This window comes from Leucoraja erinacea, chromosome 22, assembly GCF_028641065.1.
Source record: "Leucoraja erinacea ecotype New England chromosome 22, Leri_hhj_1, whole genome shotgun sequence".
Lineage (NCBI taxonomy): Eukaryota > Metazoa > Chordata > Chondrichthyes > Rajiformes > Rajidae > Leucoraja > Leucoraja erinaceus.
In genome coordinates this window covers 14,116,345-14,142,940 of record NC_073398.1, presented here as the reverse complement: position 1 = coordinate 14,142,940, position 26,596 = coordinate 14,116,345, and the positions used below count along the sequence as shown (strand labels likewise).

The window sequence follows — 26,596 nt, the reverse complement described above, 5'->3', positions numbered from 1 at the left end:
AAGGCAGCAATTCTACTGCTGCACCACAGTGGCGCCCATCTTGAGGCACACCTCATACATTTTTTTATGGTGGGAAGTGTGGTGCCTGTGATGGACTGCTCCGATTCCACCATTCTTTGCAACCTCATCCGTTCTTCTGTAACGGAATTGCCACACCAAGCCATGATGCAACCAGTCAAGATATTTTCTACAGTGCATCTGCAGATGTTTTTTAAAGTTTATTTCTCATTTGTTGGAGTATTCGGTGGCATCCTTTATTCTTAGAAATTAAAGGCATGGATACACCTTCTTTGTGATTACTGTTGGGCCCAGGACAGGACAATTGAAAGATTATGAGACAAAAATTTGAAGCTGCTATCTCTCTCTAGTACCACCCCAGAAATGAACACTCTATTTCCTAATGATATAGGAGGCCATTTTGGCCCACTGACCCCATACTAGCTCACAGCAAACCAATTCCACACACTAATTTTCCCTGTAACCTATTCTCCACAAATTTTCATCATCTCCCCCCTACTACAATTTCCCCCAAGATACCACTAGTCACCCACACACTTGGGGCAACCTATAAGGTCCAATGTGTCCACCAGCATAACTGTAGGATGTGGGTGAAGACTAAAGTACAGGAGGAATCCTATGTAGTCACAGGACCAATGTGCAAATTCCACAGATTCAATCCTGAAATCTGGGCCCCTAAATATCTAGTGGATATGCCACTGTGCCCTATTTCCCCATCTAAATACTATCTCACATCAACATTCACCAGAAATAAACTTCAATGTTCACAAAGTGTACTGATGATACTCTCTTTGCACTTATACTGTAGTTTCCCTCAATTGTCAGGTTGGGGTTGTCAACATCCAGCATTGGATTAGCATATTTTTACTGAATAAATATTTGGAAGAGCAAAACAATCTTCTTCAGTATCAATCACAACCTCTCTTCTTTGGATGCCGACTCCATCTCTCTGTAAAAGACTATTCATTACTGTCATTTTGGACAAAATTCTACACCTTCTAACCATGCTGATGTCACAAAAGAAGTGGCTATAATTTCAATCTTCCCATACAGGGGATGTTCTATTGTTGATGATTAATACTTTTGGTCTTGCTGGGCCCTGTTAAAGTAATGTGTTTTATATGTAATCATATTTATACAGTCAATTCATCCAAGGTTCTGTGAAACTTCAACAAGCAGGTAAAAAAGTGGATAAAAATAAAACCAATACCCACCCCTGAGTATTTTCTGAACTATATGAAATAAATAGTAGCCACTGTATTTTGAGTTGCTTTGTTTGTGGTCTTTCAATCAAAAACAGTTCTATGGGGACCAAGATCTCCATTCACATTTAAGTGCATCTCAATCCTGGTCAGCAACGGGGAGTGGGAACTTTTAACAGTTGTGAAACTGTTAAAGAAACTGCAAAGGTTGGAGTCTTGAACAAAACACAAAGTAATGGAGTAACTCAGCAGGTCAGGCAGCAACAGTAGACGGGAACAGGCTGGAAAAGAGTGGTGAGGCTGTTCAAAGCAAGTGATATGTGCATGCAGGTTGGGGGGGTGTGATTGAAACATAGAAAATGGAATAGGCCATTCGGCTGATCATCCAAAATCAGTACCCCATTCCTGCTTTCTCCCCATATCCCTTGATTGGTAGATGGTCCCACTTTACTACCCCCCCACACACATCCCCCAGCACACACATTTCTCCCACCACCCCATGAATCGTGCTCTATCCCTTTCTTCATTCAGTTATCTGCATTCCCCAAGATCCACAGTTCCTTTTTATCCCGCTTCCCCTCCCCATTCCACACAGATCTCTTCTCTGGCTTTACATTTCACTCCTCTTCCTCCTCCTCCTTTCTGTATCCAACACTCTTTAGCCTCTTTTCACCTCTAACCTTTGTCTCTTACTCCATCCATTTTCAATCAAACCTCCCTCACCAGCACTCACCAGACTTTGTCCCACCCACACTGCATTTTTCCAGCTTTCTCTCCCACACTCCACCCCAATCAGAAACATCGTCTGTCCATTCCTTCCACGGAATCATTGATTTATCTAGCTTCTTGGCATATGTGAAATTTCTTATCTTTTTTTCCCCCATGCATTTTGAAATTGTGGGACTCTTCTTAAATGAATCTCCAATTTTATTGCATTACATTTTCTTTCACCACAACTCAGCACCGGATTAATGATCTGAAGAAGGGTGTCGACCCAAAACGTCACCTATTCCTTCGCTCCATTGATGCTGCCTCACCCGCTGAGTTTCTGCAGCATTTTTTATCTACCTTTGATGTTTCCAGCATCTGCATCTTCTTAAACAGATTAATAATCAAGGTAATAGGACATACAGTGTGGAACAAAGTCCTGTAGTCAGCTTACAATGATTTGCTAGGAAGAAAATCCAATGATGTTCCACTTGCTGAGCTACAATTTCATTAAGCAACCATAAATTGATCTTCCTACACAGCTGTTAAAAAAGTTTCCACTCCCCATTGCTGAACAGAATTGAGGTGCACTTAAATGTGAACTGAGATCTTGGTGTCCATAGAACTGTTTTTGATAGAAAGAATACAAACAAAGCAACTCAAAATACAGTGGCTAAATCTTCCCATACAGGGCATGTTCTATTATTCATGAATAATGCCTTCGGTCTTCTTGCATCCAGTTAAAAATAATGTGTTTTGTATGTAATAGTATTTATACATTCATAATTTGATCAGATTATGCACAGTTGGTATATATTAATTATCCCATCATCTGAAAGGAGATGGATTTGTGAAAGGACTGTTGTTATGTACTAATCGTACTTATTCTTAGTGATTTTTACCACCGAATAGTAGTAGCAGAGATAAATGCTGGGAGTTTTGGGGAGGATCGTTGGTCGGCGCGGACCCGGTGGGTCAAAGGGCCTGTTTCCGTGCTGTATCTCCAAACTAAACTAAACGTAGAAAACAAAATCTCCAAGGCGATGTCTATTTCATAAAGTGGGCAAGAATGTCACTTTCAAGATGCTAAAATTTAAAACAAAACAAGGACTTAATTCAGTATTTTATTTTACAAAACTTGAAACAGGACTTTTCAAAATACAGAATCTGAATGAGAATTGAAATATGGCAATTAGAATGACAAAAACAAAAAAACTTTCCTCCCTTGCATTCAGTCAGATTTAGAATTGGTTGTATTTTTGTTCTCAATTTGGCCAAGGTTCAATGGTAACTTTCTTCCCCATTCACAGTGTCCTCCAGATTAAACACATCTTGCATTACCATTACAAATATCCACTTTACCCAATCAACTTGATATCACAATCACCCAAAATATTCTCAGCTTCAAATGAGCAATAATGCATCATCTCATAGGAGCACTGGTCTCCAAAAAGGACAGAAAGTCTGGGATACAATGGACAAAGCATATTTGTGGCTCCCCAAACCCACTATTTAAATTATTAAGGGAGAGTCTCAAGTACTCATCAGAATAAAAAGTAATGTTGTTTTGGGTAAATCGTCAGGCAAAAGGGTGAGCATTAAAAATAGACGGATATGTCTGACTGCTATAATGAGATAATTTAATTTAAATTATTCCATTACAGCCATGCAATCTTGCAACCTAATTTTAATGTCCACTAGACAAAGTGTGGGGGAGTGGGGCTAGGGGAAGGGGGGGGTATGTGGGAGGGTGGTGTGAGGGCTCATTGGCTCCGGCTCTGACAGAACTCACTGGCTGCGGGTCCTGGCTCTGGTCTCAATCATGGGCTCCAAGACCCTGTGTCTGTCGCACTCTGTGGCTCCCAGCCCCAGCTGCACTCATCGGCACCTGGCTCCTCGTGGTGGTCGCCGCGCCCACCCGCGAACACAACAGCCCGCAAACACTGCAGCCCCCGCCCGCAAACACAGCAGCCCCCTCCTGGGAAAACAGCAGCCCACGGGGCTGGGTTGGGAGGTGGTCGCAGCAGACGCAGGTCACCCCACAGCTTCAGCTTTCGGCCTCACGTACAGCTCCCGGTCGCACTCAGAGGCTTCCAGTTCAACTTGCTCTCTTGCCCACATGCAGCTCAGACTCAGCCCCACCTCCGAGACTTTATTCTCCGTTACCTTCATGGTGACTGACAGGCGAGAAGACCAATCTGCTGATCTCATGATTTTTTAAACATTCATAACTTTTTATTATTTCACCAATCGAAAAAAACCTTGGGGCGGTTGGAGGAGAGGAGGACAGTGAGCAAGATGGCGAAAAAAATCATAGCGATATAGGGTAGCGTTTTTTTCTAAAATTTATTTACAATGTAGACAGGAAGTGATCAAGATGAGTGTTAGAAAGAGCATAGATAGATATTCCATAATGTTACTGCTTAATTTCTGAACAGTAGAGCTGAAAATCTGGCCAGTACAAACTTAAATGACTTCTAAAATGATTTTAACTTGCAAAACATAAAACTCTCTCCACATGTAAAGCACACTTTTTCAATGAATTGAGTAACATGCATGTATGGGTGCAAAGCACACACACACACATTGTGCACTTTTTGGTTACCCAAGAAAAGCCACAGGTGAATAGCAGAAAGGTATTCTTCCAAATCTTGTTCAATTCTATATTTCAATATCTAAAGCTAGAAAATTACCGGCTTACAAACCTGCTACTTTAAAATTACAAAATAATTATTTTGATTTGAATACTACTATTCGTCAATTAACATTAAACTTGACTCCAGTACACGTCAGTAGGCCTACAATGTAAATGTCAAGATACACAAGTACAAAATACAGTTCTAGGTCTCGTGTTTAACAAATTAAAGAACCATGCTCCAACCTACTGAAATTATGAAAATGAAATACATGCAATTGGATTACATACCCTCCCTCTTCCATAAAGTTTAAACTAGAAACCATTCTATGCAGAATAAAAGTTTACACAATGAACCCAAACCAATTACATCTAACAATTAGCACCACTTTTTATGTTGAAACTACTTTTACGTTTCAAATGGTCATAAAATACTTGCAAAAAAACCCAGGTAAGTGAGCTGCTGATGACATAACATGAAACCCAAAATAAAAAAAACAGAAAAAGAATGATACTAAATCACTCACAGATATTAAGGCCAGTAATCAAATGTTTGTGAAAAAAAATTATGGAATGTCACAAAAGGAGAAAAAAAAGACACCAGTGACGAGGAACTTCTGCTGTAGTAGTAAACGGGTGTCTCAAAGTAGTTTTGTAAGGATGAGGGAAGAGGGAGATTAACATTAACTTTCTCACGTGAGATTGCTGACCTGCCATGGGTTCTGATAAAGCCACACTTTAGTTCTTAAAATTGTCATTTTCAAATTCTTCTCCATTTAACATAGTATAAAAGATACCTTTGATAAAGCCTTCCAATATCTTCCATGCAATCAATGTCAAATTTTATTTGATAGTTTTTTTTTGTCAAGAGTCCTGGTGTATTTTATTATAGTAAACTTGCTTTATAAATTTGCATTGTTGTCATCACATGACTTTGATACGAGCCATTTCAATAGAAATCAAAGAGGAATCTGACTGAGGACGTTAAACAGTACAATGGAGACATCCATTTTACTGTTCTTGTAGGAATAGACTAAATATTATTTAAAAGCATATCAATAACTTCTCAGTCGTTTGATTTCATGGTTTCCTGAAATGGAATCAGCAATTTACCGAGGATCACAAAAATGGTAAAGATTTTTGAAGGTGAGTGCGGAAAACAACTCTAAGAATTTTCTTAGACTCCAAAGTTATCTTAACATAGATTCTTCTCAATATCAATACAATTAAAATATATTTACTCTTGTTCTTGTGTATGCAACCAGTCTGGTTCATCCTCATAATTAAAACCGATTCCATCCGACTTGTTTCGTGTCACTGTCTAAAGTGATGCTTAGTTTCAGTTTTTACAACCACCATATGGCCGTGGGCATCACACGAGTATTAATGAACTTACCAAAAAGAGGTTTTGGATCTTAAATACCTAATAGAAAAATACTAAACAGCTTGATGATCAGGGTATGAGTTAAAAGTGATGCCAATTTAAACAATCTCTACAAGGTCAGACTTACAAACACAATGTATAAATTTAGGGTTCAAGTGATTTTATTATATAAATTTATATAATTTGGTGACTTTGAGAAAGAATACTAAATATTATATATATATATGCAATTAGCCAAATATATTTAAGTAATATGCCGATAACACCATTCAATACAGTCAACGGTGCAATACAAAACACTACAAACCAAACAGGCGTGCTCCCTTTTATTAACCTTCCCCTTTCAAGGAGAATCTGATGACGTTGTGCCGGTTGTTGTAAGATTACTGAACAGTAATTTTCGCAGAATGCCTGAGTAAAATGGCCCATACACCTGCCTGTTGTATTTAACAATACAGACATACTGGGATCCAATCTCTTCCAGTTCAGCTTGAATGGGTTCCAGACCTCCCGGGACAGGTATAGACTTCTGCTGATTCTCTACACTGAGCATGTTTTTCATGTATAGCTCAATTCGGTTATCTGAAAATTAAAGCATTTACATTAAATAGCTAAAAACCCAATCCATCAATTTTTTCATCACCAACTATACCAAATGGCTTTAAAGCAATGTTCTAATTTAAAAATCTACATATAAAGTATAAGCAACTTGCTATGCTTAATATTTTAATCAGTCTCCATCTTATTTGCTGTGCTAATTAATGCACCTTAAAACTGTTAATGTCCAGAAAGGTACCCGACGAGAATGGGCATACACCAGGGGCTTTTTAGATGGCCCTTCAGATTCCATCATACATTTTTTTGGACACCTATAATGCGACACCTTGTGTCAAATAATTTTATTTTTAATTGACATCCCTTGTGCAGTCATTAATATCCCTATTGACTTTTGAAAGCCATAAACAAATAGAGGAACAAGATTTCAAATGCTAACCAGGCAGGTAGTAAGGTGCATGCAATTGTTTTATTTCTGAAGAAGGTTTTCGGCCCGAAACGTTGCCTGTTTCCTTCGGACCATGGATGCTGCTGCACCCGCTGAGTTTCTCCAGCACTTTTGTCTGCCACCAAATTATTTCAGGCAGGTACGAAGGTTAAGGAGTGATTAAAGAAAGTGTTTAAAAATCATTAAAGATATTGACAATTAAGGAGTCATGGTTTCTGAATCTTCTGCCAGTGGAATTTTGTTGTTTAAAATAGGAACTGTTTTTATCAGGAACGCGGTGATTTAGCATGATGGAAGTGAACTTAAATCTTCAGAGAACTAGATAAACAGATAAGGAAGAAAATCGCATGACTCTGGATCCAAGGAATGAGAATTAGATAACTTTTCATGCTGACACTTCCATGAATTAAACTGTTGTTTTCAAATTTTAATTGTGCACTCTGTTATTGCACTGTGGAACGTTATCTTCAGTTAACCGGGGGGAGATATAAACTCAAAATGATCAAAAGTAGCAGCTAACTTTAAACAATGAGTTCAAGTCAAATGTGTTAATGAAATTGATCTTCCCTAATCCCAAAATGTTCTTTTGTTTTATCTGCTACCTTTTATACTTTCATTAATTCTAGAGCACAATCTACTTAGGCTGGCTTGGAGGGAAAAAGCCATTTTAAACATTTCATAAAAAAATCTTTGCTTATTTTGTATAAATAGGCAGAAATAATAAATGACATAACAAATCTAAATTTTCCACTTACTGATTAAGGTGCGGACAGGATTTCCCTCCTCCTTTATGTTGCAAATTTGTCCTGTGAGGTTCCCTTGATTTTCATTATTAAGCTCAGGGTAACCACGTTCAACTAAGGCTTGGCTTATCTCAGAACAGACCTTTACACTTATGGTTTTAAGTGTTTCTTCTAAGTTGAAATTTCTTCATAGTATTATTAATAAAGAAAAAAACAGTCAAATTAGGGCTCAGTGCATTGATTATGAAAATGAATGAATAATTTTGTATAGAAAAGAATTGCAGATGCTGGTTTAAAATTGAAGATAGGCACAAAATACTGGAGTAACTTAGCGGGACAGGCAGCATCTCTGGAGAGAAGGAATGGGTGACGTTTCGGGTCGAGACCCTTCGAAGTGTCTCGACTCGAAACGTCACTCATTCCTTCTCTCCAGAGATGCTGCCTGTCCCACTGAGTTACTCCAACATTTTGTGTCTACCAATGGTTTTGTATTGTGTAACCAACAGAAAGTCAGATTAAAATATTACTTCAAGTGAAAATTGCTTATAAAGACCAGAGAATTATTGAAAGGAGGGGATAAACAAATATAATTCAGTCTAATAATTGATCATAAAAAATAGAAAGAGCAATTGGCATGCAGCCATTCAAATGAAAGAGGAAAATATACAGTGAATGGCAGGATCACTCATGTACAGATGAATCTTGGGGTGCAATCCATAACAATGCAATAGATAACGTAGTAATCAAGGAGTACATCACATGCCTTCAATGGTCTAGTTGTTGAGTACAAACGTCGGGAAGTCATTGCAGCTGTACACAATTTCATTAGGGCATATTTTAAGGTGTTGTATGCGGTTCTGATCACCATATTGCATGAAGGGTGTGGAGGCTTTGGAGAGGGCGCAGAAGAGATTCACAAAGATATTGCCTAGATTAGATAGTATTAGCTACAAAGGAGAGGATGGACAAAATTGGATTGTTATCTATAGAGCATTGGAGGCTGCAGGGCAAACTGATCAAAATATAATTATGAGGCGGATAATAAGGTAGATAGTCTAAGTCACCCCTCCTCCTCCTCGCTGCCCCCCCCCCCCCCCCCCCCCCCCCCCCCCCCCACCTCCTGGAAATGCCAAATATGAGAGATCAGCACAAAGACATGCACACCCCCCACAGTCAGTGTGGTGAGTGCTGGAACACACCGCCCAAAGTGATGGAAACAGATCGAGAGCACAATTTAAGAGGAATTTAGGCAGACACATTTACAGGCATAGCATGGAGGGGTGTAGACTACATGCAGGCAGATATGCTGTTTAAATAGGCATTGTGATCAACACAGACATTGGAGGCTGAAGGACCTGTTTTTGTGCAGTAATGTTCTATATTCTGATGGAGATAAAGTCATTCCCTTTTATCACTTACTGATTGTGGTACCCTCTTAACTTTAGCATCTCAAATTCCCAAAACTATTACTACTTTAGTATGACAGAAATAAATTCAAACTCACTTGTCATTCATGCCTTCAAGTAGGACCATTATAACTCGCTTTACTTTGTCACAGAAGTCTGGTAGGCTTGAGAGAGTTGCTCCCCCAATGTTGCAGATGATCAGCATTAGATACGCTACAAGTCTTTGCTCGTTAAGTCTTTGCTGGAGTTTTTGGAGACGTGATTGATCAGTCAAAAGAGTCTGAAAGGGAATTATAATTTGATGATGAAAGATGCTCACATTTTTTCCTTTGAAAAAAAGATTGTCTATTCTAGACATTTTGTCCATTGAGGATACATTCAAAATAAACCAGTTTTCTCTCCCATGCACCCAGCTCTATAGAAATAATCCCTTAACTCTTGTCCACATCTCAGTCAATGGAACCCAAAGATGTTTAGATTGGACAAGTCAGAGATACCCATATTTCTTCAACTTTAGTTTAGTGAACTTGGAAAAATATCTCCTCTATATACAAATTTACCTCAGGTACTGGCTTGCTGTTGTAGTTCCACTGCAACAATTTCAAATAACCATTGTTTAATACAGAAGATGGGCTCAGAGAAAGACTGGAACTTCCATTGGTGCCAGAGGATGATGGCTCTGAGGGCCACAATGCTGAAACTTCGGCAATAGATTCCTTTAGCCACTGAGTTGTGTGATCAAGGGCATCTACAAACATAAACATTCATGTTTATCCAAGAGTTAAACGCAATTCTCCACGAAAGCTCATTACAAACGTGTTAATTTTCTACAAAGATAGTCTTCTTTTGATGCAAAAGCGATAACTACAAATTCAGTCAGGACTGTGATTATAATTAAAATGGGATAAGGATGCAACCATCTTTACTTAGGTCCGGCAATGCATCCACAAAAAGAACACAATAAGGAACAACCATTTCCAAAAAAACGTTTACATTACATATTGTTAGAATTAATATCATCGAATACCCCCATTATTAGCATCGAATTTTCTTGATTCCAACACCTTCATTAAGCAAACTTGTTTTCCATCCCTACTTCCCGGTGGCACCCATACCATTTTATTGCACATATTTTTTGATACAATTCTGCATTCCTCAAAATGGCCGTAAGAAATGAACTGCATTCCATTGGAGGGGTGTATCAAATATTTCCTTGCGGATTGCCTCCAGCTGCATCAGAATCTCAGTCAAGCAAACTTCTTAGCCTCCCATGCAATGGAATATAAATTCTATATTCAATGTGCAATGATCAAAGGGGTAAACTGTAAGCCTTCCGACTTACAGGTTGGAAAGAAAAATATTGAATGTGCACTTAGTCATCACATATCTATCAACTTACTGGGCTGTTTGTTGAGAAAATCCTGAAATTTGCTTCGTTCATAGTCTACAGAACATTGTTGGACGTGCGGCCGAATATATTGAATGGTGAAGTTGACCATATCCATAGTCATCAAATCAAGGACATGAAATATCTCTCTAACGAAGAAATACAAACCTCATTAAAGTTTTACTAGTGAAATATGATTTAAATCTTTATTTGAATTTCACAGCAATTTGCATACATACAATGATAACAGACAGTGACAGTCAAGGCATAATTGTGCAACAGTATGTAAGCGACCCTCAAAGCCCTTACCCTTACCCACCTTCAACCCACCCGAATCAGGTCGGAACCAAACGGGGACAAACAACACTCACATACATACACATCCACACAAATATGGTAAGATAAACGAAACAAAAAGTACTCAAAAAAATATTTAAAAAAGGGGGTCACTAATAACAGTAAATAAGTAAGTAATTAAATAAATAAGTGTGGGGAGGGGGGTTAAGGGGAGAGCAGCTGCAGTAGAGCAGAACAATGGTGGAGAGCACTCAGTCCTCTTCCGAGTCCGGGGACAAGTTGAGAGAGTTAACAAGTTCCAAGAAAGGGTTCCATGTATCTAGGAATGTCTTGGTAGAGTCTTTGAGAGAGAACCTTAGTTTTTCAAGCTTTAAATTGTAAAGCACCTCCTTAATCCAGCGGGTGTGTGTCGGGGGACAGGTGAGCCTCCAGTTAAGCAAGATCAGTCTCCGGGCTAACAAGGTTGTAAAAGCTAGAACCCGTTTCACCGCACAGAGAGGTTGGTGTTGGGAGGGGTACCGAAAATGGCTGACAGTGGGTTTGGAGGAATAGTCTGGCCGTAGGCTCTGCTTATCAAGTCGAAAGCACTCCTCCAAAAGGCTGCTAGCTTAGGGCAAGACCAAAACATATGGCTAGGGTTGGCAGGAGATTGATCACATCTGTTGCAGGTGTCCCTAACAGCGGGGTAAATTCTAGATAATCTTGTGAAATATGCAAGAAAAAACAATGTTACGTATGTTAACAAAGATATAAAGAGTTATTCATTTTAAAATCATCTTCTAATATAAAGATTAAAGTTTGTGTCCAAATTAAACAAAAAACTTAACAAGCAGCACTCCTCAACAAAGAAAACTTATTTACCTGAACAGTGGCACTATTTCTGAAAGCGATTTTAATTTTTTGACTTCATCATCCCGAACTGGGGCGCAAAACTTGCCCATTAGTGTGATTATATAGTCAGCCAGTTTATGAATATCAATAGCATTGTGTTCAGCCTGTTGTTGAATTAGATCCAAATCAAGGACCTCAGAGATCTGGTTTCGAAGTCTATTTTGGCCAGGTATCAAAAATGATAGCAGTATCTAATAACCAGAAAGATTGTTATGTAAATTAATGACCCTGCATTTAGTAACTGAATACATACATTGTCTTCAATGGAGTGTTACATTTTAATAGTAATATTGGAATAACATTTACAATATTTTTCCCCTTCACTTGGAGTATAGTATTTATAATCCTAAACTAGTTTACCGCAGTACGTTTTAAATTGTACCCGATGAAAAATGTCTAAACTGTTCAGGGGAACGAGATGAAAGCAGGTCAATGTGCTGATTAAATGGGTGATGAAGTAGAGGATGTGTGATGGTATTGTTACCGAACGGTAAAATGGAGTTGACGGCCTATTTAAAGAAATGCTTTAAAAAAGAGACGGGAATTCTGAAAATCCAGGGCAATGCATTAAACCGATTCATCGTATGGTTAGCAAATAATTGAGTTACCATCAATATTTTTCTTCTCAATGCCTTGTCACTGCATATAACTAATTATACTTGATCTTTCAAACAATCAACATATTTTTCTCACTAAAATGAACCAGAAGAAAATTAGACCAGGGCAGTAGCTATCAGAAGTGCTGAGAGAACATCTTGCATATTAATTTTTTTTTAATTTGCAAAAGTGGAAAAAACATTTAAAATTATGAAAATACTAAATGACAAACATATTGTAAACAACTCATTTATGCAGGAGTTATTTTTCATATCAAAATTAAGCACAGGAAAAAACATTTAAAAATTACACTTCTTTGAAACTTTCCTCATCTTTAAACAGGACAATCCCCCAGACCAATTATAGTCAGAAAATATAACTTGGTTGATGATCTGAAGAAAATGAAACAGATGTTTCTTTACCTCTTTAATTTCTCCCAAAAGCAAGAGGGCATGATCATATTCAGGGGGGTCCTTGTTCAGCTGAGCCTCCAAGCAATCCCAGAATGCTCTGTGAACTATTTCTTTTACTCTCCTCTGTAAACTGTACACAGAATATGGTCCTGGGTGAATTAGTTAAAACTTACAGTTTAATTATTCAATCATATTTCAAATATTTTGGGGGGGGGGGTGCAGTAAAAGTACTAAGGCTTTAATAGTAAAAACTACACACGATTAAAAAAAGTGGGTTCAGAAATTGGATAAGATAACATTAGAAGACAATCTGGCTCCAGTCCATATTGCTTAGAGTGAGTGAGTGAGTGAGTGAGTGAGTGAGTGAGTGAGTGAGTGAGTGAGTGAGTGAACGAGAGATTGTGTACAAGCATGCTTTCCCACTTCCCATTCTCAACTGCTTTTACGTAATATTGAATTGAAGAGGAAGCAGATGCTTTCCAGAAGCAGACATTGAAACCAATATGTTTGAAATATGAAACATATGAATACGAAATATGTTTGGAATATGAAACCAACAAAAATGTTTTTAAAAGCACAGAAATATAATTAGTGCTATATTGAAAATATCTAAAATGACGAGTTCATATCTTTCCTCTTTGTTAAGCACAAAATTATAAGTTTTCATCTATCATGTGATGTAACATGCCACTAATCATGCCAGAGATGCTTTCTCTTTAAAACAAAACAAACAGAAAGCTATTACAGGAGGCATTCTAAAAGACAAAATAAATTCACATTCTGGCAAGGAATTATTACCCAATAATCAATTTAATAAGATCCTATACCATAATTGTGTTTTTTTTAAAGTAAAGTTCATCTTGGAGGCTCTAAGGCATCTGAATGTCACCATGAAACATCAATTTAATAATCTGGTATAATGCACAATTGTATTCAATTATCAGACAAATCTACTCAATAATATTTGGAGTTTTCTTCAATTAAGACTCAACTGAGCATTAGCCTCTTAAAAACATTTATACAGCTCAGAATTTGATAGGTTTATATAGTCAATACTGAATTGGTATCAGTTCCCAAGGAAGATAGACCACTTATTTCATTTCTTTAATTGTATAGTGACTTACAATGAAGCATGATCATCTGCTGCTCTTCACAATTTTCTGCAGAAACTCAGGATCAAAATACAAGGTGTCAAACCATACAAGATTAAAAAGGACAATTAAAATTCCATGCAAAACTTGTCTATGGACATGGCAAAGGAAAATATTTTAAAGAGAGATATCTGAATTCTCAGTGTATTTACATTCTAATGAGAAATAAAATCTTTGCAGAGCCATTCATCCACATTCGTGGCAAGCCATAGATGTTCCATATGATATTGATTTTATTATAATGTTGTCAAACACAGTATTAATCTTTGGGATTGGGTTTTAAAGGGCTGTCCCACATGGACAACGTAATTGGTGAGTTTAGAAGAGTTTGAAAAAATTACATGTTGAAGACTTCCTTCGACTATGTAGAAGACCTCCTTACGCCCTCCTTCGACTATGTTGAAGACCAGCTTCGACTAGCTACGACTAACTTCGGGAAAATTGGACACCGAATAGTGGAGAGTGAAGACGACCTCCTTCGACTATGATGAAGGCTATCTATGGCTACCTTCGACTACCCTCGATTCCCTACGACTAACATGCCGACCTACTACGATTAAACCTACGAGTAAAAAAAGTATAGATTTTTTCCATGGCAACCTTTTTTTAAACTCGCGGGCATTTTTAAACATATTGAAAAAAACGCCGCGACCTAGCTGAGGCCTCGAGTAGGCGGAGACCACTCTCGAGCATGAAGGAGAGTTACGAAGACCTCCTATGACATCATGTCGGCCATGCTGCGAGTATGAGTCGAGGGCCAACTCGCCAGAACTCGTGGATTAGGTTGCCCAAGTGGGACAGGCTACATTAGGAACCAAGAACAAAAAAAATATCATAAAGAAGGTATGCAAAATTTAGCTATCAAGAATATGAAAACAATTACAGCAAGAGCAATGTTTAAGAAGACATTAAATGTATGACCAAGCAGGGAATTGATGGACATTAATTATTTACAGGCAAATTATTTACAGGCGACCTAAGACTTTTGCCTCCATCACAGTGAGGAGATGCTGGGTGGACTCACTGTGGTGGATGTTAATGTGTGTTTATTGTTGTTTTATTGTATTGTATTATATGTATGACTGCTGCAATTTCGTTCAGACTAAGTCTGAATGACAATAAAAGGCTATCTATCTATCTAAATAGCATTGATTTAATTTGGCATTATGGTCAGTGTAAATATAGTGGGCCAAATATGTTGTTCCTGTGTTGTACTTCTATATTTTTCTGAGAGCTTCTACTATTATGTGAAATGAAAAAAGCAGAAATAAAATTGGACCTTTTACAAAAAAGAAAATAAACAGCTGAGGCATCAAACAACTATTTTATTCCATCCTAACTGCATAAGGCACAATAATGTAAAAGACAAAGCAACAGAGAACTTATGGAAATTAATAAAGTAAAGAACCCATTGGATTTTATAACCTGCATCCAAAGGTTTCTAATATAAATTAATGTGCAGCTGATGAGTTCATTAGTATTAATGTTTTGAAATTGTCTAGATCCTGGAACAGTCCCAAGATGTATTAAACTAATAACTATAACACTGCTATTCAAAAAGAGAGACATGAACTACAGTCTAGTTATTCACACACTGATCATTGGAAAATTGCAAAACCCTTGACTGGTACAGTGATGTATTGCCTCACAGTGCCAGAAGCGTGGCCTTGTGTATTGGCTGTGTGGAGTTTGCACATTATTCATGTCACACAAAAAGGAGGGTAATTACTAATGTAGATTAAAAAAAAAGATTTAAGGGCTGAAAACAGATTGGGATAAATGTGTATTTTCCAAGTTGGCTAGTATTGCTAATTGGATGCTATAAGCATCAATATGGACCTTTTGTCTCTTTATGCTAAAGGCGTTGGATACAACAAAGGCAATAGACCTTGACAATATTTCAGCAATAGTGCCTGCGGATTGGTGCTCCAGAACTTGCCACGACCTTAGCCGAGCTGTTCCATCACAAGTACAACACTGACATCTACTCGGCAATCTGGAAAATTGCCCTGATCTGTCCTATCCACAAGCATGACAAATCCAAATAGGCCAATTGCCGCACCATTAATCTACTCACAATCATCAGCAAAATGATGGAAGAGTTCAATAGTGGTATCATGCTGTTCTTGCTTAGTAATAATCTGCTCATAGTATGGCATACAGGAGCACTGGGTAAACCAAAGTCATTGGGAATCAGGGGGAAAACACTACTGTTTGGAATCATACCCAACACAAGGAAGGATGGTTGTGATGGTTTGAAGTCAATCATCTCAGCCACAGGACATCTCTGCAGACATTCTTCAGAATGTCCAAGGCCCAACCATCATCAGCTTCTTCATCAATGACCATCCCTGTAATCGCAAAGCCAGGGAGGGGGGGGGGGGGGGGGGGGGGGGGGGGGGGGGGAGATGTTTGCTGTTGCTTGCACAATGTTCAACACCATTCTTGGCTCCTCAGATAATGAAGCAGTCCACGTCCAAATGCAGCAAAATCTGGGCTACATCCAGACGCAAGCTGATCAGTGGCAAGTAACATTCTTATCACACAAGTGCTGGGCAACGATAATATCCAACAAGACAAAATTAGCTATTATTCCCTCACATACAATGCCATTACCAATTCTGATTATGTATCAATATCCAGAAACTGAATTGGAATACGTTGTTACACTGGGAGGATAGGAATTCTACTGTCAGTAACTCATCTCTTAATTCCTCAGAAATGTACATCATCTGCAAGGCTCAAGTCACAAGCATGATGCAAAATAGAGTACAATCTACTTGCCTGGATGAGTGCAGTTTCAACAACATTCGAGAAGATCAACACCATACAAGGCAGCTCCCCAATACAATATTTCACTCACTTCAGCACAGAAGCAGCGGATTGTACCATTTGGAACAAGCACTGCAGTAACTCACCAACAATCCTCAAACACTATCTTCCAAACAGACATGTTCTACCAGGTAGGAGGACCAGGGAGTAAAAGCATGGGAGCACTTCTAACAATGTCGCTTTCAGAATTGAAAATATCGCTGTTCTTTCACTGTGATTGGATCAAAATTCTGAAGCTCCCTCCCCACCAGCATTGCAAGTGTAGCCACATCTGAAGAAGGCAGCTCACAGTCACCTTCTCAAACCCAATTAGGGGTGGGCAATTAATTGCTGGCTCAATCTACAAAACCCATATCCTTTGATTAAGTAATAATAAAAACATCTTAAAGACTTAAGGAAATGCAGAAGCATAGCACATCCATGTTTGTTGATGATATAAAGCTAAGTGTAAAAGTAAGTTCTTAGGAGGTGGAGTAAAAAAACAAAATTGTCAAGTTGGTGATTTATATATTATAATGTATAAAATTTGAATATAAGAAAAGAAACATAAATGTTATTAAATGGCAAGAAACCGAGTTGGATGATCAGCCATGATCATATTGAATGGCGGTGCAGGCTCGAAGGGCCGAATGGCCTACTCCTGCACCTATATTCTATGTTTCTAATACATTGGTCAGTAACCTACAGCCCATGGGCTGAATGTGGCCCATAACCCAAAATCATCTGGCCCGCAGGCGTGTTTTTTTTTCCGTAATCATACGGCCCACAGACTTCCGTCATCTCCAGTACCTGGAAGGTAATTTTCGGACCGAGGGTCGGGTGAAACACTGTGAAAAAGACGAATTCAATCCTGCTGCCCATCGTCCTGCGTGAGGCCAGCTCCTCCACCCGGGCTCCAGGCCGTGGAGCCCAGGCACAGTGACGCAAAGATGCAAGGAAGCCTGCGCTGGCGGCCGCAATGGGGAGCCAGTGAGCGCGGCCAGTCGCCGACGAGCGCCGTGATCTGGCTGTACCGCATCCTGTGCAAAGCCACCGGCATGGCCACGCAACTTCTGTGTCTGGGCTTCACTGTCGGGAGCAGGGTTGTCAATTGGCCGGGGATGAATGAGTGTGATATTTAAGCCATCGCCTTCAGGATAGAGCCAAGGCAATGGTCCGTAGGTGCGCCATGTTCGTGAGCGCCCGTAACTAGGGGCCAGTGCTTCGTGTGGCGTCCTCGAAGGGGCAGGATCTATGCAAACACGTGATTTAATGCCTGCCATCCGGAGCGGGATCCATGGGTACACATGATAGATGTGGCCCGCCATCCGCTCACAGACATTCATCCTGGCCCCTATGCAGAACAAGGTTCCCGACCCCTGGTGTAAAACAAGATCTTGGCATGTAAACAATTAACTTTCAGGGATAGTGTGCCATCTGTAAGTAGGATTGTGTTTTTTCTTTATTGCAAGAAGTTTTGTTTAAAAAAGTTTCAATTTCATAGTACATTTTGACACCATTTGACACATTAAAATATCGCAGAAGAAAAAGGTACCAGAAACAAATGTTACTTCAAATAAATGAAACAAATCTTGATTGCTTTATAAAATCAGAAGATACTCAAAATGGTAAGCAGGTCTGACATTACTTGATGGGCAATGTTAATTGTGCATCCTGTTTACAGCTACTTTGCCAATAGGTGTACACACAGTGCTTATTCTCTTTCTAGATTTATAAAAAGTTGGTCAAGCCTGAAAGGAATAATTGGCAGTCCTATTAACAATAAAGTCTGTTTCCTGTGATATTGTGTTTATTAGCTGAAAACAAAGTGAAATGTAATGAAAGAGCAGTTTATTAATGCAAGACTCTTGGAATACACCCCAGGAGTGAAAGCGCGCTAATGCAAGAAGAAGCAACAGCATCACATAGGAAAGTGGACAGTTAAAATAATAAATCAATCTCGGGATGTTTCAACTCCTGCAATGTAACCAATTCGTGATTAGGTCTAATCATCTCAGCAACATTTCCAATAATTTTATCAGTGGTATTCCAACCTAAAGAAACAGATAGATTGATGCTGGTCATAATCCCTTGAGAATAGCCCTATATTTATTCATCTAACTCTAATTATTTTAACTTTGTGGACACCCTGCTACCTACCAGAAGAATGTTGCAGAGACTGTATCATGTTTACCCAATGGCCAAGCCCAAAAAGGTCATCAGAAAGAGGAGATATTTAATCCTCAGCATCTGCTGGCTTTGTACCAAGTAAAACTTATTTACGTAAGCTTCTATAAAAAGGAATGATATACTATAAATACAGTCAACTCTCTTTTTAATGGTCTAAATTAAGAGACCACTGATAGGATAGTGTAGCAGGTATTAGATTAACAAACAGGAGCTCACAACTTCAAATCTCTACTACAGCAGTTAGCAAATGCCTTAAAACTGCCGAATAATCTCGGGCCATACAAAAAATAACCAAGCTTCTACACATTTACAGCAATTCTCACCATAAACTCTGGATTCCAGGAAGTCTCCAGGCTTCACATCAACAACGTGCAAAGCAACGTGTCACTAATTGGCATCTATTCCAACTTTATTTCTCATGATCAATCTAAACTTTGTTGTGTCTTTTTGGAAGAAGTATTGAAGGAATCAAGGGATGTTAGAGATACTGTTGTACCAATGATCATACAAGATGAGTTTGTCCTTACTGGTTGTTTAAGGTGCTGATGGGGAGATTTTTTTCAATACCAGCCTATTGATCTAGCTCTTTGCATCTTGTGGACAGCAGACATCGTAACCCGTGTCCTGCTGACCGGAGGTAGCTTTTAAGTCTTCAACACCAATCAGTGAACTATTTTCTTCCAAACAGTGTCAGGATGAAAGATATCTTCTGATCTTACACATCACACATGTATATGATTGGGGTGCATTTAATCATGCTTTTAACTAACAGGAATGAGTTCTTGGGTGTTCTACGCATCCTCTTCCAAACTTGTCTTAATTTTAATACTGTACTAGACTAAGTGGGACCCATTGGGTCCCAGCATCACATGGCTGGTCCCCCAACGCAATATTCCACCTCTCCACCAATTCCAATATTGGTGGCCAGTGGGTGGGGGGACTTTCTGGAGCACTAGCATGGGTGTTGTGGTCTGAAGGGACTGGTTTCCAGAAGGCTAGTATGGACATTGTGGGCCGAATGGTTTATTGGGCTGGCGGCTCAGTCACTCAAGCCTGTTGCGCTGGCAAGTGCAGTTTCTTACCACTTCAAGCAGGGTGCAAGGCCACCAAATTCAAGTGCAGTTTCATACAATTTCAAGCTGGGTGCAAGGCCACTAAAGACAGCGAGTCGTGACCTCTCCATCCTCCATCTTGCAGAGACTGAGCCATACCCACACTTCTGGGTTTTATAGTCCCTCCCACCAGAAGGGGCATGGCCTTCATGGCATGATTGACAGGAGAGAGAATCTCAACATTTAAAAAACACTAATAACTCTTTTATTTTTCAGCGATGGGAAAACTCTTCAGCACCTGATGAGCGGAGGGGGACTCTGAGTAAGTTGACCAAACATCACAGCCGTATGTGGTAGCAATTTTTCTAAAATCAATGTAAAGCACAAACAGGAAGTGGTCAAGATTAAACTTTTAATCGTATAGAGGGCAAGGCAACTTTAATTAGGCAAGGCAACTTTAATTAGGCAACACAGCTTTAGCATTTCCAAACCAAAGGAACCACAGCTTTACCATTTCCAAATTAAAGGCAACACAGCTTTAGCATTTCCAAACTATATTAAGGGCACTGACAGGTCAGTAAAACCACTCACAGTTTAGTAGACATGTGTTCAGTGTTATGCACAGCTTAGACTGAGAGACGTGACCCTCTCGCTCCCCCATTTTGCAGAGACTGACTGAGGCACTCAACATTTCCGGGTTTTATAGTCCCTCCGGAAGGGGCGTAGCCTTCAGGAGAGAGAATCTCAACATTTTTTAAACACCAATAACTCTTTTAGTTTTCATCGATGGGAAAAATCCTCATGACCTGTGCAGCGGAGGGGGACTCCGAGTAAGATGGCTAAAAATCACAGCCGTAAGTGGCAGCGGTTTTTCTAAAATCAATATACAGAACAGGAAGTAGTCAAGATCAGACTTTTAGTAATATAAAGATAGGGAAAATCATTTCTCACCGTCCATATTCAGAATAAGGAGTCAAATCATAATGTGGCCATTATTTTGAGATTTTAGAGAGAAAAGAGTGCCATCTTTTAATGTTTAAGTTTTAAACCAGCTGAGGTGCATCATAGGGAAATTAAATAAAAAACTGATTTTCTAGAATGTTTTAGATTTATATTCTATTCTTTTAAAAAAAATAATGGTGAATAAAATGAAACAGGTTTAATTCTCTTATGTGAAATAGTATTTAGCTCCAGCAAAGATTACAGTTCAAAATGAAGTCACATAAAATAAACAAAATTTATTTTAATTAAAAACAATGAATTATAGTTTTTTTATGCATATATTCAAAGTGCTATTTCTGCAAGCTGTGGTCTTATACAGCCAAACTGCTAGCTAAATGCAAACCTAATATGCCATCCCAAACTCAAATATCAAGTGATCTTAGCATATTGTAGCCTCTTGGATCATGAACGCCAGCGGGCACATTTCTGGCAATAGCCTTCAATCTATTTCCAAATTATCTTATCATGAGAGATATAATAATTAACTGTCAACTCATTTTAGTCTAGAAATATTACTTCACACCTTTTAAGTTTTTGAAAGTATTATGTATTATTTAGGGGATAGGTGCACTTAAAGAAATTATTAACCATGAAAACTAAAATGTGATTCTTGCCTAGTTCACAGGGAATCCAATGTACCATCAATTGATCTGTCGATAATACAGCAATCCAGTTATAAAGCAAATGCAGCACAAATATATTTCTGATCTTGAGTGAAGTAAAATATCTGTCTTGGAACAACAGAAAAGTTCACTATTTCTTTCTCAACTGTTAAATACTTAGCAACATTTGAGATCACGATCAGTGACATTGCAAACTGAAATTCATGGCATATTTTTACGGAAGCTTTTTTAAAATCATGACATTCTAAAACCATACATGATTTTTGTTAGAACTGAATTCAGAACAAAGGAATGGACGCAGTATGATTAAGAAGTCATCGAGCTGCGCTGACTCTCAAAAGTTCTTTTGCATCTGAAAAAATGTATCAATGTAGGCAAATGTGGCAGATGTTTATTAAAATAAATCACTTTGAACAAAGATAATTTATATCTTAGGTGCGACATGTCAGTCCTATGTTTATACATTCACCAATCTAACAATAAATGAATGATACTTTATTATCATATCTTAGAAACGTATCTTACCTTTGTGGAGGAAGATCAATTGATTTCATTTGAAAGTTGCTGTTCATAACTATTTCATGAGCCAGAGTCAATTTTGACAATCCATTTGCAGTTTCTATTAGATCATCAAAAGAAACCATTTTAGGAGGGCTTGCTGCGGGAATAAACAAAAAGAAAACTGTCTGTACACAGGCCATTTTTCAGTATAAGCACACAACTTCTTAATTATAATTCTGTGTGGGAATAGTTTTCTCACACCATCGATTCAATATAAATTCAACATCCAGTTAAAGACGAACACGCATGATTCAAACCACACATGTACCTACCCACAATACAAATCGGGATTGTTCTTGAACCCCCTCACATAAATAAATAAAATTTTACTGCCATCTGATAATATATACAAGATTACATGCATAAATGTACAGATCTTTATTCTTTACATGTTGACCGGTAGCACAAAACTGGATCACCACTCAGGAAACAGTAAATATTATTATTGAATGTTCACCTTCGCTGTAAAATGGAGTAATCAAGGGAATGAGGGAGCAAAGTTCAAGCCCACACTGGCAAGATCAATGGTTTCCCACCAATTATAAAGAAATCTTGGATAAATGATTAAAGACAATTCAACCTATCACATAATTATGAATCATTAATGTTGGAAAAATGCTGTTATATTTCACAAGATTAATAATTCTATTTAGTGAGGCAAGCACACACACAAGAAGAAACAAATGTCCTAGACAAGATGCTCTTTTGAAGCCATGGTTCAAAAGCAGAAGGAAAATTGACTCAATTTTTCAGGTATCACCTTGGACTCAAATTTAAGAAGGTATGATGGAAATAGCCTTAAAAATGAAGAGTTAGTATTTTAAACTTGAGAATAATGGGCAACAGAAATAGTCCAAATTGTTGGTCTTCTTTCCTCCATCTATATTGATTCTGCATCTGAATTCTTCAATTATCTTTAAAATGTGTTTTTGTGACTCTCATTTCGTGGTAAAATGGTTGAAAGCTTATTGACAATTTCAGATTTTTCAATTTTGTTTAAGAACATATCTGCGCACTGACTTTCAAATACACAGTGCAGAAGTACAGCTGGTACTGGGCAGTTATTAATTTTGTGAAATGTAACAACATTCTTCCAGCATTAATGATTGGTAATTATGAGATAGGATAAATGAATAAGAAAAAAAACCTAAATATTTTTCTAATTGGTGGAAAAACATTGATCCTGCTAGTATGGACTTGAACATTGCTCTGTCATTCCCTTGAATATTTCATTTGACATGGAAGGTGAACGTGAAATTGTGATAGCAATGCTGGTCTCTGGAACCTCTGGTAAAGTGTGACATACCTCTGTTAATAAAGTCTTTACTTGTAATAAGAAGTTCCTAATTTGATGTACAGCATCCTCAGATCAATAAACACAGTAGTTTATATTGAAAGAATTATAGTAATTTCTGTTAAGTATTCACATCAACTCTGTAATGTAGTCATTAGCCATAGGCCTTTGATAAAGACTATTCACCTTACAATTTAAGAAGCGATGGAGAATCAAATAATTTTAAACAAACATTGAAGAAAGGTTAAATTACCATCAGTGCAATGATAACATCCCATCAATAATGCTGAGCATCGTCCACTCAGTCAACTGAACACTGAAGAATGGACATGGCAGAAGAATACAGATCTCAAAACAATCCAAAATTATTACATTATTTCTTTAGTCCCAGTATCTCAATACGAGTTAAAACTCAAATACCCTGCTCCTGGATTTGTTACAATCTAAACCCTCAAATCTAATTGTATTGATCAAAATAACAGAGCCCTGCCCAACAGTGGGAACATAAGAACATGCCAATTGATTATTTTGGTGACTTTTGCAGACACTCGACTGATCTCTTGTACTTGACAACACTATTCAGACATAAACATAATGAAACATGTTTTAAGCTTGTCATGCACAGCAAATATACTTTAAACCCAGAAATGTGAAGGATGTTGACTTCAGAAACATTATTGTCCATCACAGATTACATTTGAAAATGTAAAAAAAACCTACAGGCTGGTGAGCTTGGCTTGCTGGAAGAATCACTGCTGAAGCTTTGTCGAACATTTTCATAGTCACTAGAAGAATTGACACTATCTGACCGCTCACAAGATTCAGCATCACTGTTCAATGATTCATCATTCAAGGAATGTTTCTCATTACTGAAAGGCATCTTCTCTCTGTGAAAACAAAATGTGCCAACATGGAAATCCATTTTCTACCAAACAGATCATATGATTTTTGGAATCATCTTTTCCTGTTTGAATAGGATTTTGTGAGCACAAACATTCCATCATTCAAATTAAATGACCATCTAGACAAGCGACGCGGAAGAGACAAATGCCAGGGGTTAATTGTGCACTGCTCAACCAGAAATAATGCTCATTTTAGGAAATTAGGGCAATAAATCCAAAAGCATTAAAACTTTTTTGTTAATTTTTAAAAAAAGTTTATTTATTGGGCGCCTTTCAGACATCTCAAGGACACCTTACATAGGTTAACAGGAATATAAACATATAATCAGAATAAAATAAACAATAAAGACATCACAGAAACACAAATTAAAAACAGAATTCAGTCCAAAAACAAAAATCAAAAACACAACTTGAACTGAGTAAATAGGGGTAGAGCGTAAGGAAGAAATTGTGGAGAATTGCAATGAAAAATCAAAGAATACAAAAAAAGCAAAACAATACTTTCTTTGACAAACTAATTAAATTCCTAAGGTGGTGCTCATATGGAAAAATAGAGGTGTAGTATTGGAAACTCTTATTGTAGCATTCTCACTGCCACCTTATCTTCCAATATTCATATTCATCCTATTCCTTGTTTTGTCCATTGCCAACCCCCACCCCCTCCCCTCACCCTCAAGACTTGTTGCATAATCTTCTCGTTTGCAGATGACACACTGCACTGAATCACAAACGATGACAAGAAAGATTACAGGAAGGAGATAGACAACTTCATGACATGGTGTCAGGAATAACCTCTCGCCTAATGTCAGCAAGATGAAGGATTTGGTTATCGACTTCAGGGAGCAGGGCCCCAATCAGCAGCAAGGGTGTGGAAGTGGAAATGGTTGAGAGCTTCAGGTGGTTCCTTGGCATTAATAATACCAATGATATGTAATGGCCCAACCACATTGAAGCACCAACCAAGGCGGCATACCAACACCGTCCTGAGGATAATGAGGAAATTTAGTTAATCTTCAGTGACTCTTACAAACTTCTACACATGCACCATATCAGGCAGAATCTGTCGGGATGTCTGATTCACCTCTATCTACCCCATTGTGGACACTGGACTTTGTCTATGGTACTGATGCACTGCAATGCTGAGAACTATATTCTGCACACAGTATCTTCCCTTTTCCAGACATAAGCCAGACTTGCCACCCTTTAAAGCATTGTGGAAACAAATTCTTACTAGATGACAGTGCATTTCATGTATTCAAATCTCAATAGTAAGAATTTCATTGTTCTATCTGGGACATATGCCAATAAAACTCTTGACTCGTGACAATATTAAATTTTCTTCAAATTTTATCTACCATGTATAGTTCATCAAGCATCAGTCACACACGAACATTATCACTAAACAATGATCCTAAAAGGATCAAAACAAATCAGACTGTATTCTCAATTAAACCATTTTGTCATCATGATTGTATGCCATTGTGTGTTTGATCAAAATCTGCATATGCAAAAAGGATCAATGAACAGCAATCAGAAATGGACCCTGCCATATCTTTCTCTGCCAAGCTCACAGGCATGGAGTACATTGCAACTGAACTCGATAGGATAAATAGTAGGGATATCAGCAAGCAGACATTGAATGTTATGGCTTTTTAGGCTACCTACTGACTTTTTGCCCATCTTTTAAAAGACCATCTCATAACTCAATCAAATAGCCACAATGCTTTAGGCAATAGGCTTTCATCAGGTCATGATGAAAAATATTAACCCATTGTTAAAACTAGATCAATAGTTTATCATTTGAATCTTACAATTGTAAGCTACTGGAGTGGCGATTTTTGGTTTAAACTTCCCCATTAATATCCCAAACAGTTGTGGAACGTTTTCCCAGGGTGAAATGTTTTCACATTTCATCCTTATTCATTTAAATTACATGTCTTTGAAGGCAATTGAGTAAAACAGTAAGATTCGACGGAACAGAAAGTGAATTAGGGATGGCAAATTAAGCATTTACAGGCGCTTCCTCTCATCAACATAAGAATTAAAAATGAATTATGAGGCACGTGTTACTGTTTATGACAATTGTGACCGCGCGTATTTTCTCCTTGTTACAATGCTGTGGTATCGGCATTGGTAGAAGAGTGTAATTGTACGCTTATAGAATATTATTTATAATATAAAAATATAAATAACGTATGACTTTAACACGGGAACGTGAATATATTTCAGCACCCTGATCGGATTATCCCTCCCCGCCGATCATAACCACGACGGGGGGAGGGGGGGTTATTCCACACTTGATCGCAACTGTCATTACATTTTACCG

At 38.1% G+C, this 26,596-nt stretch overlaps 1 protein-coding gene and 1 long non-coding RNA gene across 3 annotated transcripts in view; one reads left to right on the top strand and one right to left on the bottom strand.

Moving 5' to 3' along the window:
- Positions 1-6,090: 6,090 nt before the first annotated feature.
- Positions 6,091-26,596, bottom strand: part of tcp11l2 (t-complex 11, testis-specific-like 2) — a 36,787-nt gene continuing 16,281 nt past the window's right edge. For both annotated transcript variants that reach the window (XM_055652956.1, XM_055652955.1), the window contains exons 2-10: positions 24,089-24,255; positions 22,039-22,171; positions 12,694-12,814; positions 11,645-11,865; positions 10,499-10,635; positions 9,660-9,847; positions 9,198-9,379; positions 7,706-7,878; positions 6,091-6,529 (exon numbers count right to left, since the gene is read on the bottom strand). In XM_055652956.1, coding sequence (XP_055508931.1) covers positions 6,291-6,529; positions 7,706-7,878; positions 9,198-9,379; positions 9,660-9,847; positions 10,499-10,635; positions 11,645-11,865; positions 12,694-12,814; positions 22,039-22,171; positions 24,089-24,248 — 1,554 coding nt within the window. In that variant the 5' untranslated portion in view covers positions 24,249-24,255 and the 3' untranslated portion in view covers positions 6,091-6,290. The remainder of the gene's footprint in view (positions 6,530-7,705; positions 7,879-9,197; positions 9,380-9,659; positions 9,848-10,498; positions 10,636-11,644; positions 11,866-12,693; positions 12,815-22,038; positions 22,172-24,088; positions 24,256-26,596) is intronic.
- Positions 17,981-25,103, top strand: LOC129707728 (uncharacterized). Its single transcript, XR_008725227.1, has 3 exons — positions 17,981-18,085; positions 20,165-20,210; positions 24,976-25,103. It is a non-coding gene; the product is annotated as an uncharacterized LOC129707728 (long non-coding RNA).